The 15,229-nt window shown below is 37.7% G+C and overlaps 1 protein-coding gene across 1 annotated transcript; it reads right to left on the minus strand.

Annotated features, from left to right (window-relative positions):
- Positions 1–11,578: 11,578 nt before the first annotated feature.
- Positions 11,579–13,257, minus strand: LOC116168120 (putative nuclease HARBI1). Its single transcript, XM_031483791.1, has 5 exons — positions 13,049–13,257; positions 12,713–12,996; positions 12,463–12,660; positions 12,135–12,415; positions 11,579–11,602 (listed from the first exon to the last, which is right to left on the minus strand). Exons 1-5 carry the CDS (start codon positions 13,255–13,257, stop codon positions 11,579–11,581), a joined length of 996 nt encoding a protein of 331 aa, XP_031339651.1.
- Positions 13,258–15,229: the final 1,972 nt, after the last annotated feature.

Genomic DNA, 15,229 nt, shown 5'->3' on the forward strand with positions numbered 1-15,229 from the left:
TTTGACATGATTGGGCCAATTGAAATTTAGTTATTTGTGCATTGTAGAGTATTTTTCTTAAATTTAACGTCACGTCACGTTTCTTAGTGAATTACGTTTAATATCCGATTGTTTCCGTATCAGACGTTAGCGTTGCTATTTCGCAATATTTTATATGCAGCGCGATTCACTACCCCTTTCGTTTATTTGTTTGTGTTGTGATCTGTTACAGATTTGCAGAACACGCACACAATTCAATCTGCTTACATAGCAAACATGCTTCTAGAAAATTTTCAGACGTCGGAGTATCATCAAAAGAATGAGTCATATGCACTGTTAATCCTTATCGTTGGTGGTTATCGACTTTACTAGAAGATTCGCCACAAAAGTATGTTAATCTATCCTGAATGCACAGATCGAATTCAGCTGTGTCCATATGACGAATGTAAACAATTTCTCGACAATCTAGAATATTATTGTTTCTTATAGGCGGTCCAAGATTAATCGTAAATTTCTATCCCAGCGAAAACCGTGTTTTTCGGAATATCTGACAATTAATATTTAATAGGGAAATGTCAAATGTTTAAGTGTCCACATAAACAGTATAATACCAGCTGACGTACAAAATTGCTTTAGGACACGTACACAATATAAAGATGAAAAATTAAAGCCACAAAAACATTATTTATATGACATACACATGACAGTTAGGACAATAAAAGGATTAGTCAAGAGTAATTTTCGGTTAAAGCGGTTTTTAGACAAAGCGTTTCGGTTCTGAAATTTGAAAGTAACTATAAGGTATACGGAGTACTTCGCATGGGGTTCAATTTTCGCAAACTCTTTTAATTTGACCGGCAGCGCTTTAATGTGCTAACTATAAACACACATTAAAACTTTTACGTAATTGGGGAAATTATTTTGCGGTGAAATTCAAAGGAAAAGAGGAAAAATTTGTATTTCATAAAGAGGCACTTCAGAAGTGGTTTAGACAAGTTGAGTTTGAATACTATACTCAAAATTAAAATAAAACGATCGCTTAGATTGGGGATAATTCGTAGTTATTAATGCAATTAGTTCCAAACTTGCTGTAGTTACTCAACTTGGCTACATCATTACCTCATGAGGTTTTACTATTATAAATCGTCCGGAGTCTACGTTTCCAAGTCAAATAAAACAGACAACAAGTAAAGGTATTTCTGCCATCGTCAGAGAATTCCGAAAACGTTAAAATTACATTGTTTTATCAAGGTAACGTAAACATACTCAGCATTCTACCTTTCTCAAAGAACGAGCTAATTAATTAGAGTATATTTATTTGCAAAGTCAGGTATGTATACCATTTCATAAAATAAATACACATTTTGTAGGTGGAAAGATCGGAGAGCGCCGTTCCAAATAACTTTAGCCAATTAAAAATGTATCCTTAGCAATTCGATGTTTAAAATTCAATCAATTAAATGATCGTCGTTTATTGAAAGAATTTGAGCTACTTAGGACAGGGCCTTCATTTCAAATGAATGGGATCTTTGTTCCAGTTACCATGACATTGCGAAAATCTAAAAATCTTTAGTCATTCAAAAGTAAGTTTCCTAAAGTGGGAACTGGGAAAAGGGTTCTGAAAAATAAACACGCCATTTTGTTCGGAAAGAAACGAGTTTTAATTATAAAAAAGAAGATAAAGTGAAAAATGGTCACTTCCGTGGAGTTCAACGAGATATATTGCATTATCAATGCATTTAAGACTCTTTTTGGAAGATACTTCTTATTCATACATCGGTAACAACTTTACATATTCATTGCAATAGGCTTACTGGACTAGATTTTGTAGGTACCAACTTTTCTTCTGCTTCTGCAACAAGCAACTGAAGACGGTGTTTTAATAAACAAACTTCAAGTGACATTTCCATGGTAATAATGGAAGTTCGAATAAGCCGCCAACTTCGAAAACCTTGCACTTACAACTGATCGTATATGAGCCAGTTAACTTATGTGATGGACATCGGCAACCATCGTTACGAACGTTCTGGAACACGATATTGCTATTTACCCTACGCATACGGAAAAACACCGCCTCTGCAACGCCGCCTTCACAAACAGCATGGAAGCTCAGCAAAAACTAGCTGTGTTGGGCAAGCCTACTATCCCTTCGCAAGCTCCTGAGGTTGGGAGTTTGGAAGTTCTTCGGCCGTCAGCGTTTATCCCTAGCCCTTCCACGTTAGTCAGTCGGATTAGGTACCATCCTCGCGCACCTTCGCATTGTACATTTCTGTAGTGTTACGTTATACATTATTAGTGTAAATATTCCTGTACAATTTGTATAATTGTTGCTATTCATCCACCCTTCAATCCGGTAACATCGCTGTCTTCTTTTACGAAAATTCTCGAGTACATCGAGCTCAAAATGCTGCTGGAACTCTCGTTGGGGCACTAACTACTACGGTCCTATGGAGATGATACTTGGTTCTCGATATAATTTTCGTTCTCTTAAATCTCACAGCGCAGACGATTCGCTTGACAACGCACGGTTTGGATGCGCGAAACACCTAGGAAGGGTCCGCGTCTGAGATGCCCATGGAATCACTTCCTCTCTACACTCGTGCGCACTTATATTTATACCCCTTCTCTCAGTATCTACTGCAATTCAGTTCCGCCTATCTTCCGTGTTTATAAGTTCTGCGCGCCTCTTCTACAAGCTTTTGTCAGTTCGATTGAATAGACATATTTAAACGAACTCTCCTTGCGGTTCTTTTATTATAATGACTTATTTAATTTACCTCGTTCTGGATATATACAGGGTGTTCGTTTTTCGAGCTCCAAAATGGGGATCTCGGTTATTTGAAGAGATGCAATGTAGTTTAAATTGGTGCCAAATTGCGTATTTTGGTGCCCAGTAATATGACATGAAAATTCGGTTGTATTCAGAGGTTGCTGAGATTTTCGAAAAAAACCTAAATTTTCAATTTTCGATTTTTCCCTTTTATTTCGAAAACGACATTATCAAAGCACTTTTTTATGAGGAATCCAAATATGTTACCTAAAAGAATATATGATATCTATAAATAAGAAAGTTGACATTGAACCACTGAATTTTTTGAAGAAGAAAAGAAGACTCCTTTTGCAAAACTAAACACTGTCCTTATGGTCCAGATGCACTCGGCAAGGGACACGTTCTTGAATGCTGCTCAGAAACGTAGAGGCGAATGGGGACTGAACATTTTCGAACGAATTCCTCGTGACTTGGACCTCGTTGCAGCTAATGCACAATACCAGAATTTGTAGCAGAGAAAGCCATTTCACATGCCTTCCAAGTTCAAGAAAGGCTATAGGTATAGGTATAGAGACGGCGATGGAAGATATTTATTCATTCCTTGGGAATACTGACGAATGTCAATTTTCTCTCGATGAATTGAAGAGTTACATCAAGGGTGAATATCAGATCGATTCAAGAATCATTAAATCCAGCCTACTGGAGAAGTTCGGCGAAAATATCCTTATTGTCGACACTCTGTTTCAAAAATACAGGATATACTCGCTGACAACTGCTACTCAGTACAATGAAATCCACTGATCATGAAGGGGGGAGATCGAGATGCTTTTTGCCAACTGGTTTTCGATAATTCCTACTTTAACATACTTCCTTCCAAGAAACTGATCTAAAGATCAACATTAATTCTGGCGTAATGATAAGTGACCAGGTTAATTGCCACCAAGCTCAAGTAGTAGGAGGCGCAGGCGTTGAAAAACCTTCGGTGAGGTGTCTCTCAAGAAAAAAGACAAAGTGATTACATTGATGTTTGATAACAAACTCAATGAATGTGGGAGACAAGAAGCTATCTATTGATCCACTCACATTGTTCAACCGAATTTGTATAACGAAACAATCGGAAGAAGATTTGCAAGACTATCTGTCGTACGTAAAGGGACAAAATCATTATTATGTGCAGCTTCCGCACCACTTCCACAAGACTCCCTACTCGCTTAACGTTCGATGGTCGTTATTGGTGGTGAGTATCTTCTTCAGAAGGCTGTATGGAACAGAAGGTCGACTTTCGGAGCGATTTGCCAGGATTATTACGTTCAGCGTCACTATGGTGCCGATGTGGTGGTGATTCTTGATGGCTGCACTACAAATCTTTCTCAGCAAGGGACCAAGACTGCTGAACGAGTATCACCAAACGGTGTGTTTGACAAGACAACTGTCAACATCACACCTCAGGATAAGTTCCTGGCCAATAAGGGGAACAAGGACCGCTTCGTGAAGCTGCTCTCCAGTGAAATGCAAGCATTTAATATAGCCACAGACCAAGGTTCCGAATATGCCGACAGGTCGATAGTTGGCACAGCTAAATGCCTCTCCTCCACGTACGACGCTGGATTTGGAAAGAATCAATTCTGGCAACTTTAAAAAAAACATTATTGCCAGAGGAGGCGAAGATGTTCAAACACCCTGTTGCCAGTCTCCAAGAAATTTCAGCAGCAGGGGAGAAAATCTCGATGTCCCTGTATGGTGGCAGTAGGGAACAGTCGTTGAACTCCACCACCACCAAGCTCAATCTGGCTAAACTACCACCGATCACTAACGCAACACAATTCCACTTCCTAAGGAGATGCCTCCAAGTCATGCAGGGGAAGGGTATTGTCAAAGGCTTTATCGAGTGAGGCTGATCTAGAAAGGGGGAGGACTGAAGCCCATTTATTTTTTATGGGGGCGTGTGACTATGAAAGGGAGGCCTGTATTGTTCCACCCTTTGCAAATTCTGTGCTAGTCAAGAATATAAATACAGGGATGAAGGCATTGTCGACGACAGAGAGGACGCTGATTATAGTAACTATTTGACAAAAGTGAAGGCCCCCGACTTCATTAACTCACCCCCTACGAAACGGGCGAAGCGCATGTAAATTTGTTTAGTTTAATTGTCACCGATTTTTCTATGATTAACTGCCTTTTGGTCCTACTTTGTTCAAATAAATGAATCTACTGCCTCATGAGAGTTGCGCTGTAACCTGTAAAGAAACCCAAGCAGGATTGGTTAAACTCCAAGTTCAAGCCAAAACAGGAAAATGATTAGTAAATTTGTTTAGATATGTAGGTACAATGTACTATAACAGTACACAAAAAAAAGCAATATACCGTTGTTTTAACTTTTATGTTCATTTAACTACGGAGGGTTGGTTAAAAGAACTTACATGTAGTTTGTAGGTAATTAAATTCCCTACAAATTTTATTCTGATACTAGTCCGGTCAAAATAGACATTTCCATTAACAAAAACTCCGACAGAGCGGAATTTTGGTAAAGACCTTGGGTGTACCAGTGGAAATAAAGTACCAAAAGTTCCCATAGATCCCCATGTGTGCTAAAGAAGTTATTCAAGGCCAAAAGTCAAAATTTTGAGTTGTTTGGATTTTTCTCGAAAACGGTAAGTTTTATTAAACATGTAGCTCAAACAAAAATTGTAGATCATTAAGATGATCTACAAAAATGATCCTTATACTTTTTTCTTTAAGAAACACCATTCCTAAGATATTGCCGTTTGAAGGAATTACATTTTACACATTTCCACATCGCCGGTGACTTGGCACGCTTTTTTTACGTGGTTTCCTCGGTAGGCCTAGTCCACGATCTGTTATGACGGATTTTTATGGGAAAATACTGTACGTACGGCATGGTGATTATTGATTTTGAAATTGATATATAGGTGATTTAAACTGTAGTTCTGTTAATATTTTAACCTGATTCGTACTCTTCAAATTCGACAGTTATGTCTTCTTAGATTTCTTCTTTTTCTCCTTCTCTTCTTGCTGAATGAAAGATCTTTATCCGCTTTATCGCCACAAAATAAGCTCTTTCGATACTTGCATCAATCAAAGTTTTCATTCCACGACTAATAATTAAACTGTAAAGACCCTATCAGAGAGAGTGCGGTCTGTGATATTTGTATTCTGTACCTGTCCAACAGAGAACGGTTGTAAAATTTTACAGAAATCGCGCGGTACCACAGGTATTTTGAGTTGTGCTTATAGATTATAGGGCATTTGATCACACTGAGAGATTGATTTCTTTCGTTCAAGAGTGCATTGGCCCCATTTCCTCTTGCGCCCTTGAGTTAATGCAAACGAAAGAAGTACCTCTTCTTCGTCGGAAGAATTGATAGACATTTTTTAGCGTATTTTCCTCAACGTGAAAAATCGCTATTGGCTGCACTTTGTTGTCCGTCCGTCCGTCCGTCCGTCTGTCCGTCCGTCTGCCCGTCACACGTACGCCTCCTAAACCACTGAACCGATTTAGGCGATATAGGGCCTTTTTGAAAGGGTTGGTCCAAGGATTCCGTGCATACTTTTTTTGTTTTGCGCATGAGCAGTGTCAAAAAGTTGGTTTAACGCGTGTGCGATGCTAACTTTTTTATTTATGAAGATATTTAAATGAAACTGTATATGCAAACACTACGAATATAAGTAAAATTAACGACATTTTCAGGTAACCCCCCTCTATTAGCTGGACTACTTAGAAGTCATAAAAATATAAGTAATATCCCCTCGCCTTTCTCTATGATTAAAAGATTACTTGGTGCCCAAATGGAATACGAAATTTTTGCTAATGTAATGTAAAAGCAAACCTTTAAAACTCCCTCCAAATTGCAGGCACTTTTAAGCTAAATATAGCGGGGGGGGGGGGTATTAATCGCACATGCACTCCACCAATACCGCAAAACTGTACATATCCATTTCAGTAACGCTAAACTTAAGTCTTAAAATAACAAAACAAGTTCATTATTAAATATCTATGAGAGAAATAGGTACTTACAATGAGCTCATCAACAACCACTCAACTATCCTTTATAAATATGTACTTATAAATAATTAAGCTTCATTTTCTTAGTAAACGGCAAAGTACCTTATTTCATTCACGTCTACTGAGGTAAACAGGCTTAAAAAATAGATTGCGGTCAAGATAACGAGAATAACGTTCAATTTGGAGGAGGATCAACTTTTGCCCGGTTCACAAAATAATATTAAATAATGTTAAAATAAGGTTGACAAAAACATTCGAATGCTACACCACATTTGATTGTAAGATAAAGGGTTTGCTACTCTAATATTGTTAATCTTGATTAGCAGTTATGAAACTAATTTTAATACCAAGGATTCTATTAAATTATAGCGATGGAAAAGGTAAAAGTAAATCTTAGTTTGCTCTACCTACAATATTTTGCTTGTATTGAACCATTAACGAGCTTTCACCGCAGGGCTGTATAAAATTTTTTCATCCGAAAGTTCCATTAACCTTCCTTTCATTGTTAGTGCCTACCTGCCATGTAAATCGGCTTTTGCGCAGAATTACATGCATCGGCAAATGAGGGCCATTAACTTTGATCACTAAATACGCCATTATTACCGATACATGTACTTACAGACAGCGGATGGGCATTTGACTAATAGATCAAAAGCGAACTTGAACAGTTTTCCGGCGCATCAATTTAGTATTAATAGTGTTAGGTACAACCGGAACGAAGTATAAAATTAAAATCAATTCGACCCTTAACGTCATCAATTTTGGTCGTGATTTTATTTTGGTGTGTGTAGTTAATTAGGTTGGGTGTAATTAGTAAATTGAGTTTGTGTTCATAGATACATCAAAGTGATCGTTTTCGGTTACAAGTGGGAACCGTGATCTAACCTAATTTAATGGAATGACAAATTTTGCAGTCCCAGCGTACAATTTTGCCTTGCAATTTGCAAATATAGAATAAATTTAATAATGTGGTGTAAAAATACGTAAAATTCCATTATTTGCTAGAATGAAGTTTGCAACATAATATACCTACATAATAAAAGCTGTGTAGGATATCATGTAACAGTGAAATAGAAATGAAAGTTGTCCAACAACAATAAAACACGTGGCATTCGAGTTTCATCTAACAACAAGAGTAAAATTAACAGTGACACAGCTTTCCCAGAAATTAGTTTTGTTATTCACACCTCTATGCTTACGTTCATTATTGTATGGCTTAAATAGCGAAGTTTAGTAAGTTGGCATGTGGTTCCCGCAACATTAACACTTTTGGAAGGTATAGTTCATAACCAGTAATAAACGTTGTGAGTACAAACCCTCAACTGCGTCCCTGGCTGCGCTCCATGACAACGTTAATGTTTTAGGTAGATTTATTCTACTTATTGTAATGGTACCAGTCGTCATGGTGCACCTGATACGGAAAAATCAGTGCTTCAAGGAATAGGAGGCATTGGTGTCGGCGAAGTTCTCAGCGTAGAATTCCAGATTTAAATGTGACGATGGCCGGAAATACTAAAATAAAGTTTTTAAGGAACTTTCGTCAGAAGAGGATACAAGTTGGAATGGTACCATTGGGAAGATGAACTGCACCCTCGTTTTGCGTGTGCGAGAGTTGGAAAACGTCAAGATTGACAAGCTGTTATGGGCATAGCATCCTTGGTTTTCGGCGAAAACGATTGAAACTGCTGCGTACATCACGCACCGTTGTCCGACGAAAGCCAACGACTTCAACAAGACTCCTGTTGAACTTTGGGAAGGATGAAAACCGGACTTATCGAAACTGCGAGTTTTCGGATGCCCCGTTTATGTCCAAGTCCCGAAGGAGCACAGCAATTAAGAAACTGGATGCGTGGAAGGGGATTTTCCCCAGATATTGTCCACATTGATACAGAGTGCAACGAAGTAAATTGTTCGGGCTCGGGATGTGGATTCCTTGGAGGTGGCGTTTCCGGATGGAAACGAGAAGCAGCAGAACCTGGATAGGAGTGCGATGATTCAAATGTCCGAGAGTGATTAGGAAGAATACCTCAAAAAGACCATTATTCAAGAAGATGATACCAGTAAATATGATGAAGCACAAGATGATGATGCGTATTTCACTAGTTTGGCTGACGAAGGAACGACTCTGGCTCCGTCGATAGGCCGGTTCGAGCACATCATACCCCCGTATGGCATAAAGACTACGGAGTGGATGCTAGTTTTGCATTAAACGCGCTGTCATATGGGGAGGATCTGCCGAAGTCACTGTCCGGGTTTTGTGGCAGCGGACGATGCAAGACGAGATGGATTCGTTGGATCGAAACGGAACCTGGACCTTGTGGAAGCCGCCGGAAGGACGAAACGCTATATCGTGAAAATGGGTGTTCAAAATACATCCAGGTCAAGATGGAAAACCAGCAAAAGCGTGATTGGTCACCAAAAGATTCGGCCAGAAGCGAGGATTTGATTATTCGGAGACTCGCCGGTAACCCAGCTGAATACGTTGCGAGCAGTGTTGGTGAAGCTTGTTCCGTCAAATGACCCCGTCATAATAGCTCCGCCAAAATAATCCCGTCAAAATGGGCCCTGCCCAAATAGCCTCGTTAACATAACCCACGTACGGTCAAATATCGATCGCCTAATAGATAAATGCTGCAGCTTAAGCAACTAACATACCTATCACATCGGGCTCCGTCTGCTCAAGAAAGAGATAGGTACCTTAATTTGCTGGTTAGAATTTCCGAGTTGCACAGGTTATTCCTGGGGTTATTCAAATGTTGGTTGCGTTTGCTACATGATTTGCCTCTTCGGCGACCATTACTTTTGTCAATGACTGTACCTATGTACACTGTGTCCAAGATAAGAATATCTATCATGGGGATCTCCGAAACCATAGGGCATAGATAATACGATGAGGACCAAACTGGAGAAAAGTTGCGCAATTAAAGAGTTATTATCATTCTGTAAGTAAAACCGGACAATTTCGGTTACTTCCGAAGATATGCCAGAAAAACCAAAATTTTCTGATTTGGTTTTTATTTTTTTTCTGGTAGATACTATTTGAACATATACAAAAAAATAATAAACACTTTCTCATTGTCACTATTTGAACTCTACAAGATACCGATAGCGTCGAGAGATTTCAATACAACGTTTCGTTTCATAGAAATCATCAACCCTAATTTTTTATATAGTAGCCTGCAAAAAAGGACATACTGTTGTGAGTAGCATTTTTATTACGGATATTACGATAAAGAAAAGTTGGAAACTGTTTGTTTCAACAGGATGGATCACCAGCCCACGACGCCGACGCCCTAGTCTTGCGAGAATACCTATATTTTGGCGGGGCTATTATGACGGGGTTATTTTGTGTGCACATTGTTTTGTCCGGGTTGTTTTATCGTGGCCATATTGACCGGGCTGTAATGACAAATGGACGTTAAGACGGTTTTTCTGAATAGTGAGTTGTTAGAAGAAATATTCACGTGTCAGCCAGAAGGTTTCGTGAAGAAGGAATGTCTTGTCTCAGTCTGTCGTTTGAATTGCTAGCTCTGTGGACTGAAAGAAGCTTCATGGCAATGGAATGAGTCGTGCTAGTCTGAGAAGCTTGTCCGGATTGTGAAGGCGTTTGAAATGACCGATGTGAGTGAAGTTCGAAATTTCTTAGGAATGAAGATCGAAACAGACAAGAAGAAGAAAGTGATGCGTATCACTCAGCGCCGTTATACAGGGTGGTGACGCGTAACGCATCATAGGCATTTCAATGTAAAATTCATAATATGCGATTATATTGGCTCCCCAAATTATTTTAGAGCAAAAATGTGTTAAGGTTTTTTGCAGAAAAAATTTTTTTTACCCCAATCAACCGTATTAGTTTTCAATTTTTTGCACAATAAAGACGGAAAATTGTAAAAATAAAACCTGCATCTTTTTCAATAATCTGCGATGCCATGGAATTTTCTAAAACAAAAAGATATCCAGTTATCAATTTACAGCAGTTCGAAATGGATTTTATGATCGACTTGGTTACTGTCTTGCAGTTAATGGTGACGTAAGTATTCGAACATTTATTGTAAATTGTTATATTAGGAAACCGTTTTTAGTAATTTGGTCTTTCTTTATGTTGAATTCGCTGTTGTAAATATAATACTTTTTGATAGAATTTGATTTGTTTTAAGAGGATTGCGCACCCTTACCACTTGGATCGCAGTCTCCCATCGGCCCGTTCCAAGAATGCTATATATTATATATTATATATTATATATTATATATTATATATTATATATTATATATTATATATTATATATTATATATTATATATTATATATTATATATAGCATCCTTGGGCCCGTTTAGTCTCTATTACAGTGACTTTATAGAGACAGTGGCGACAACAGGGTATCCCGTTTTTGATTGGTCGTTGGTTCCGGTCGCCTTACAAACTGGCCAATAGAAATCCTCCAAAACGACGCGGTACACTCCCTGCTATAATTTAGGTATTAATTATACTGTTTTGACAGTGTCACCTGTGAGTCAGGGCTTCACGATGGCTTCACGTTAGGTTAGTAGACACTTTGGTTCTTGTATTTGCTTTATTTTACGTTTTCCGTCTCCAGTTTTATATAAACTCGATTTTTAAAGAAGCATATAGCCGAGCATATAGCTTGGATTTACGATATTATAAGATAATTCATTTCATATGCCCTAAATACCTAATGAGTTTAGATAGAAAACTGGTTAGAGAAGCAGCTTATCCGAAATTTAGCAGCAAATTTAATTATGGTTATGGATAACGCAATTGTGATCATAAACACGCTTGAATTGATTTAAAATGGCCGTTTGCACCGTTTCTGCAATAAACGTTGTTTAACTAATCACTGTTTTAATTTTAATCAATGTTTAATTTGTAACCACTTGCACCGACAAAAACATAACGCTGTTTAGGTAATCGGAGAATCTGCTAGGCAACAGTGTAAAATATCTAGGTACTGTCACATGTGTTTACTGACTGTTAATCTTAAAGTTTATATTTGAGCTTAAAATCATCAACTTTGTTAAATTTAGTAAATTTGGTTAATAATGGAAGCTCCGACCAAAAAAAGAAATCGATGCCCAACATTTAGTGCGGATGAAAAGTTAATGATTGCCAATATTTGTGCCAAATATAAAGGTGTTCTAGAAAATAAAAAAACAGACCAAACATCTAATTTACATAAACAGAGACAGTGGGAGAAAATTTCCCAGGAAGTGAACGCCATGAGTACCACTTACCGTGCACCTGAAGTGCTAAAAAGATTTTATGAAAATCGTAAACGAGAAGTCAGAAAACTTGCAGCAGAGGAAAAAAAGGAAGTATTTGCCAATATTGATCAAATAATTTACTTCTTCATGATTAAGATCATCAGGTAATGGAGGTTCCTCTTCATTCATTTGATTTGCTAAATTGTGGAGAACTGCTGTAGCAACTATAACATGCAATACAGTATTCAACTTCAATCTCATTCCGTACGCTAAAACTGGAAATCTTCTTTTCCACACACCGAAACATCTTTCAATAACATTTCTGGTGCGAATATGTGCTTCATTGTACAGTCTTTCACCTCTTGCTAGTGGATTCAGAAGAGGTGTTAAAAAGTAATTTCTAACAACATAGCCACTATCGCCTAGAAAATTACTGTTTTGTATGTTCTGCTGTCAATAGCCAACACACCTAGCAATAAACAGTTTGGGAACTCATTGTTTTCAAATCGCCTTCTAAGCCTCGAGTTATTAAAAATGGTGGAGTCATTTGTAGACCCTGGCCAGCGAGCAACAACATCTAACAGTTTCAGATTTGCATCACAAGTACCCTGAACATTTATAGAGAAATATCCCTTTCGGTTTCTAAAAACCTCCGGATCTTCTCCACCTGGAAAATGTATATTGACCTCATCAGGTATTATGAGAAACTACTTAAGTACCTGGTGATTGTATTTTGACATGCGTACCATCAACACAACCAATAACTCTGGGAAAAGATGATAAACGATAAAATTCTCTCTGCGCTTGAATTAATTCATTTGGACCTGGCATTTTAACAAACTCTGGATACAGTCTACCAATAGCATGTGTAACCTTTGCAACTAACCGTGATGCTGTGGAGATATCCATGCCGATAAAATCAGCCACTGTACTTAAATGTCCAGCACTTGCATAAAACCTAAGCGCTGCTAACAACTGATCAATAGGTGCTACATTATTGTTTCTAAAAGTATAGTTTAGGATAACAAATGGGTAATTAGGTAGTAGCTTCATACAAATTGTTATTATATTCGAGATCCATTTCGATTAATTCTAACAACTGCAGAACTGTATCTTTCGTCAAACGAAAGCGCTTAAAGAATGTTAAGTTATCCATCTCCTCGAAATGATTTTTCCTAGTATAAACTTTACGTGGGAAACCAAACTCTACTATATCCAATATGTCTAAATCATCTTCTATGAAAAATTCTTCAACAACATCCATAATTTATCAAAATTTATGACACAATAGAAAGAAAATCAAAATAAAGATACTGGTAGTATTTACTATAACCTACAAATAATGAGATACTCGTACTAATCAGACCTTTAAACGCCCAAAATTGGACGTTTAGATTAAACATAGGTTACACCTTTCTAAACGTTGATTAATGTACGGTGCAAACCCTGTCTATTGCTAAACAGTGTTTACGACTTTAAACGATGTTTAGTAAAACGCTGCAAACGGCCATTTTAATGTTTAACATTGATGATTGCTGAAGCACAAGGAATATTGATCTCTTGTACTCCGTGCACTAGAACAACGTGTTTTGTCTTCCATGTAAGGGACTAAAGTAATACTTTTTATCCCGGAAGGAGAAACACGCGACAAGAAGTGACAGAAGACACTGAAATGTCAAACACAATTTAATGATTAATTGTTACCTTTTTATGTACATTTTGGATATTGCACTATATTTTATACGTATTATACCTTTTTCCATATATCTTTTTGAATTTGGGTCGCAGTGGTTTCCCCATAGGTTGTTCTGCAAAGTTTTAAACGATCATTTCTGCGCCGTTAGTTCTGAACGAGAATCTTTACTTAAATGAAACTGACATTTGTTATTCTACGGCCACAATTTGACATGACAAGGTATATTGATCCTACAATCAATTTTTTAGCTCCAATATGGCGGATTATGATAAGGTGTCGCCACTGTCCTTATAAAGTCACTGTGTCTCTATTGGTTATTGCACAGGCGAGATAATTTCTTCTAAATGTTTTGGTTTTTACCACAGCGCCATTTCTGCAGAGGCACCTCTAAAAAGCATGATGCGGGTCACTCTGTAATTGGGCGCAAGCCTGTTGAGGGCCTAGAACAAAAGATAATAATAAATAATAAATTTAAAATCCATTATTTTTGCTCTTTTCATCGTAATTAAAGGAAATTTGTACATATAAAAGACTACATCTGTATCTCAGAGGTGAAGATATACCAAGTCATAAATTCAAAAGTTTACAGAAAACCACATTATAAGAAGCAGAAAGGAATAATTTGACCTTATTAACCTATACATTTGATTACTTTCATCATGAAGGACCATGTTACTTACTTATGTACAGGGCGTGGAGAATTTTTTTTCCTGTATGAAATCACAACACAGATTAGAAAAAAAATCTATTTATTTGATAAACAACTTATAAACAACTCTAACTCAAGAATTTTATTCAAATTAAAAAATATATCATAATACCCTGCATAATACTGTTCAGCTATTCATCTCATTCGTTGTTGTAAGAAAGAAATGGTCATCATTTTGTAGAAAATTTCCCCCATAAACGATAACAAACAAGTACCTATAAATTGTGCACAACTCTTGTGCAGATAATGCGCATTTTTGTATAACCGAAATAGCTTAGTAAATGATTGGGTTATAAGGGGAGGAGGCTCTTTACACACAAACTTTAAAGACCGCCTGGCATACATTCAAAATTCTCCGAGACTCCATTCTGCAGATTTTGCCTTTGAGAGTACGTACCTCCGACAAACCGTTTTCAAGATATTCGCCCTTAAAGTTTTGAAATCACCCATGGATATATTTCTTGCAGATGTCCCAATCGCCCTTTGTGAGTCCCCTCTTCCAATAATCCGTCCTGGAGATATAAGGGAATATATCCGAACACGATAAGAAATCGAGGAGGACGACTATGGTTGATAGAAATTAATTCCTTTTGTTGAGACCTTTCATTAGAGTACCATGTAGGATAAAACCAGTTCCACTCCCATCTCAGGAAATAATTGAAGGGGGAGGGAGCTCTTTTAGACAGCGAAATTTGATTGCCATTTGGCACACCTTCAAGGTATATGGCTACCTACTGCAAAAATTCCTGGACTCTAGAAGTAGTTCATAACGGCAGAAGTGGGTCGGGACGGACGAACGGACAGACGGACAAAACGCAAACAGTAGCACAT

Source organism: Photinus pyralis, unplaced genomic scaffold, assembly GCF_008802855.1.
Source record: "Photinus pyralis isolate 1611_PpyrPB1 unplaced genomic scaffold, Ppyr1.3 Ppyr1.4_LG4, whole genome shotgun sequence".
In the NCBI taxonomy this organism is placed as follows: Eukaryota; Metazoa; Arthropoda; class Insecta; order Coleoptera; family Lampyridae; genus Photinus; species Photinus pyralis.

What these genes read in the sequence shown, in the direction of transcription:
- LOC116168120 (XM_031483791.1), bottom strand. Translation starts at nt 13,257, where the DNA reads ATGGATGTTGTTGAAGAATTTTTCATAGAAGATGATTTAGACATATTG. An exon ending in CTCGAATATAATAACAATTT is followed by an intron (nt 12,997 to 13,048) that starts GTATGAAGCTAC and finishes CTATACTTTTAG; the next exon opens with AAACAATAATGTAGCACCTA. An exon ending in ATGATCTTAATCATGAAGAA is followed by an intron (nt 11,603 to 12,134) that starts GTAAATTATTTG and finishes CGTTTATTGCAG; the next exon opens with AAACGGTGCAAACGGCCATT.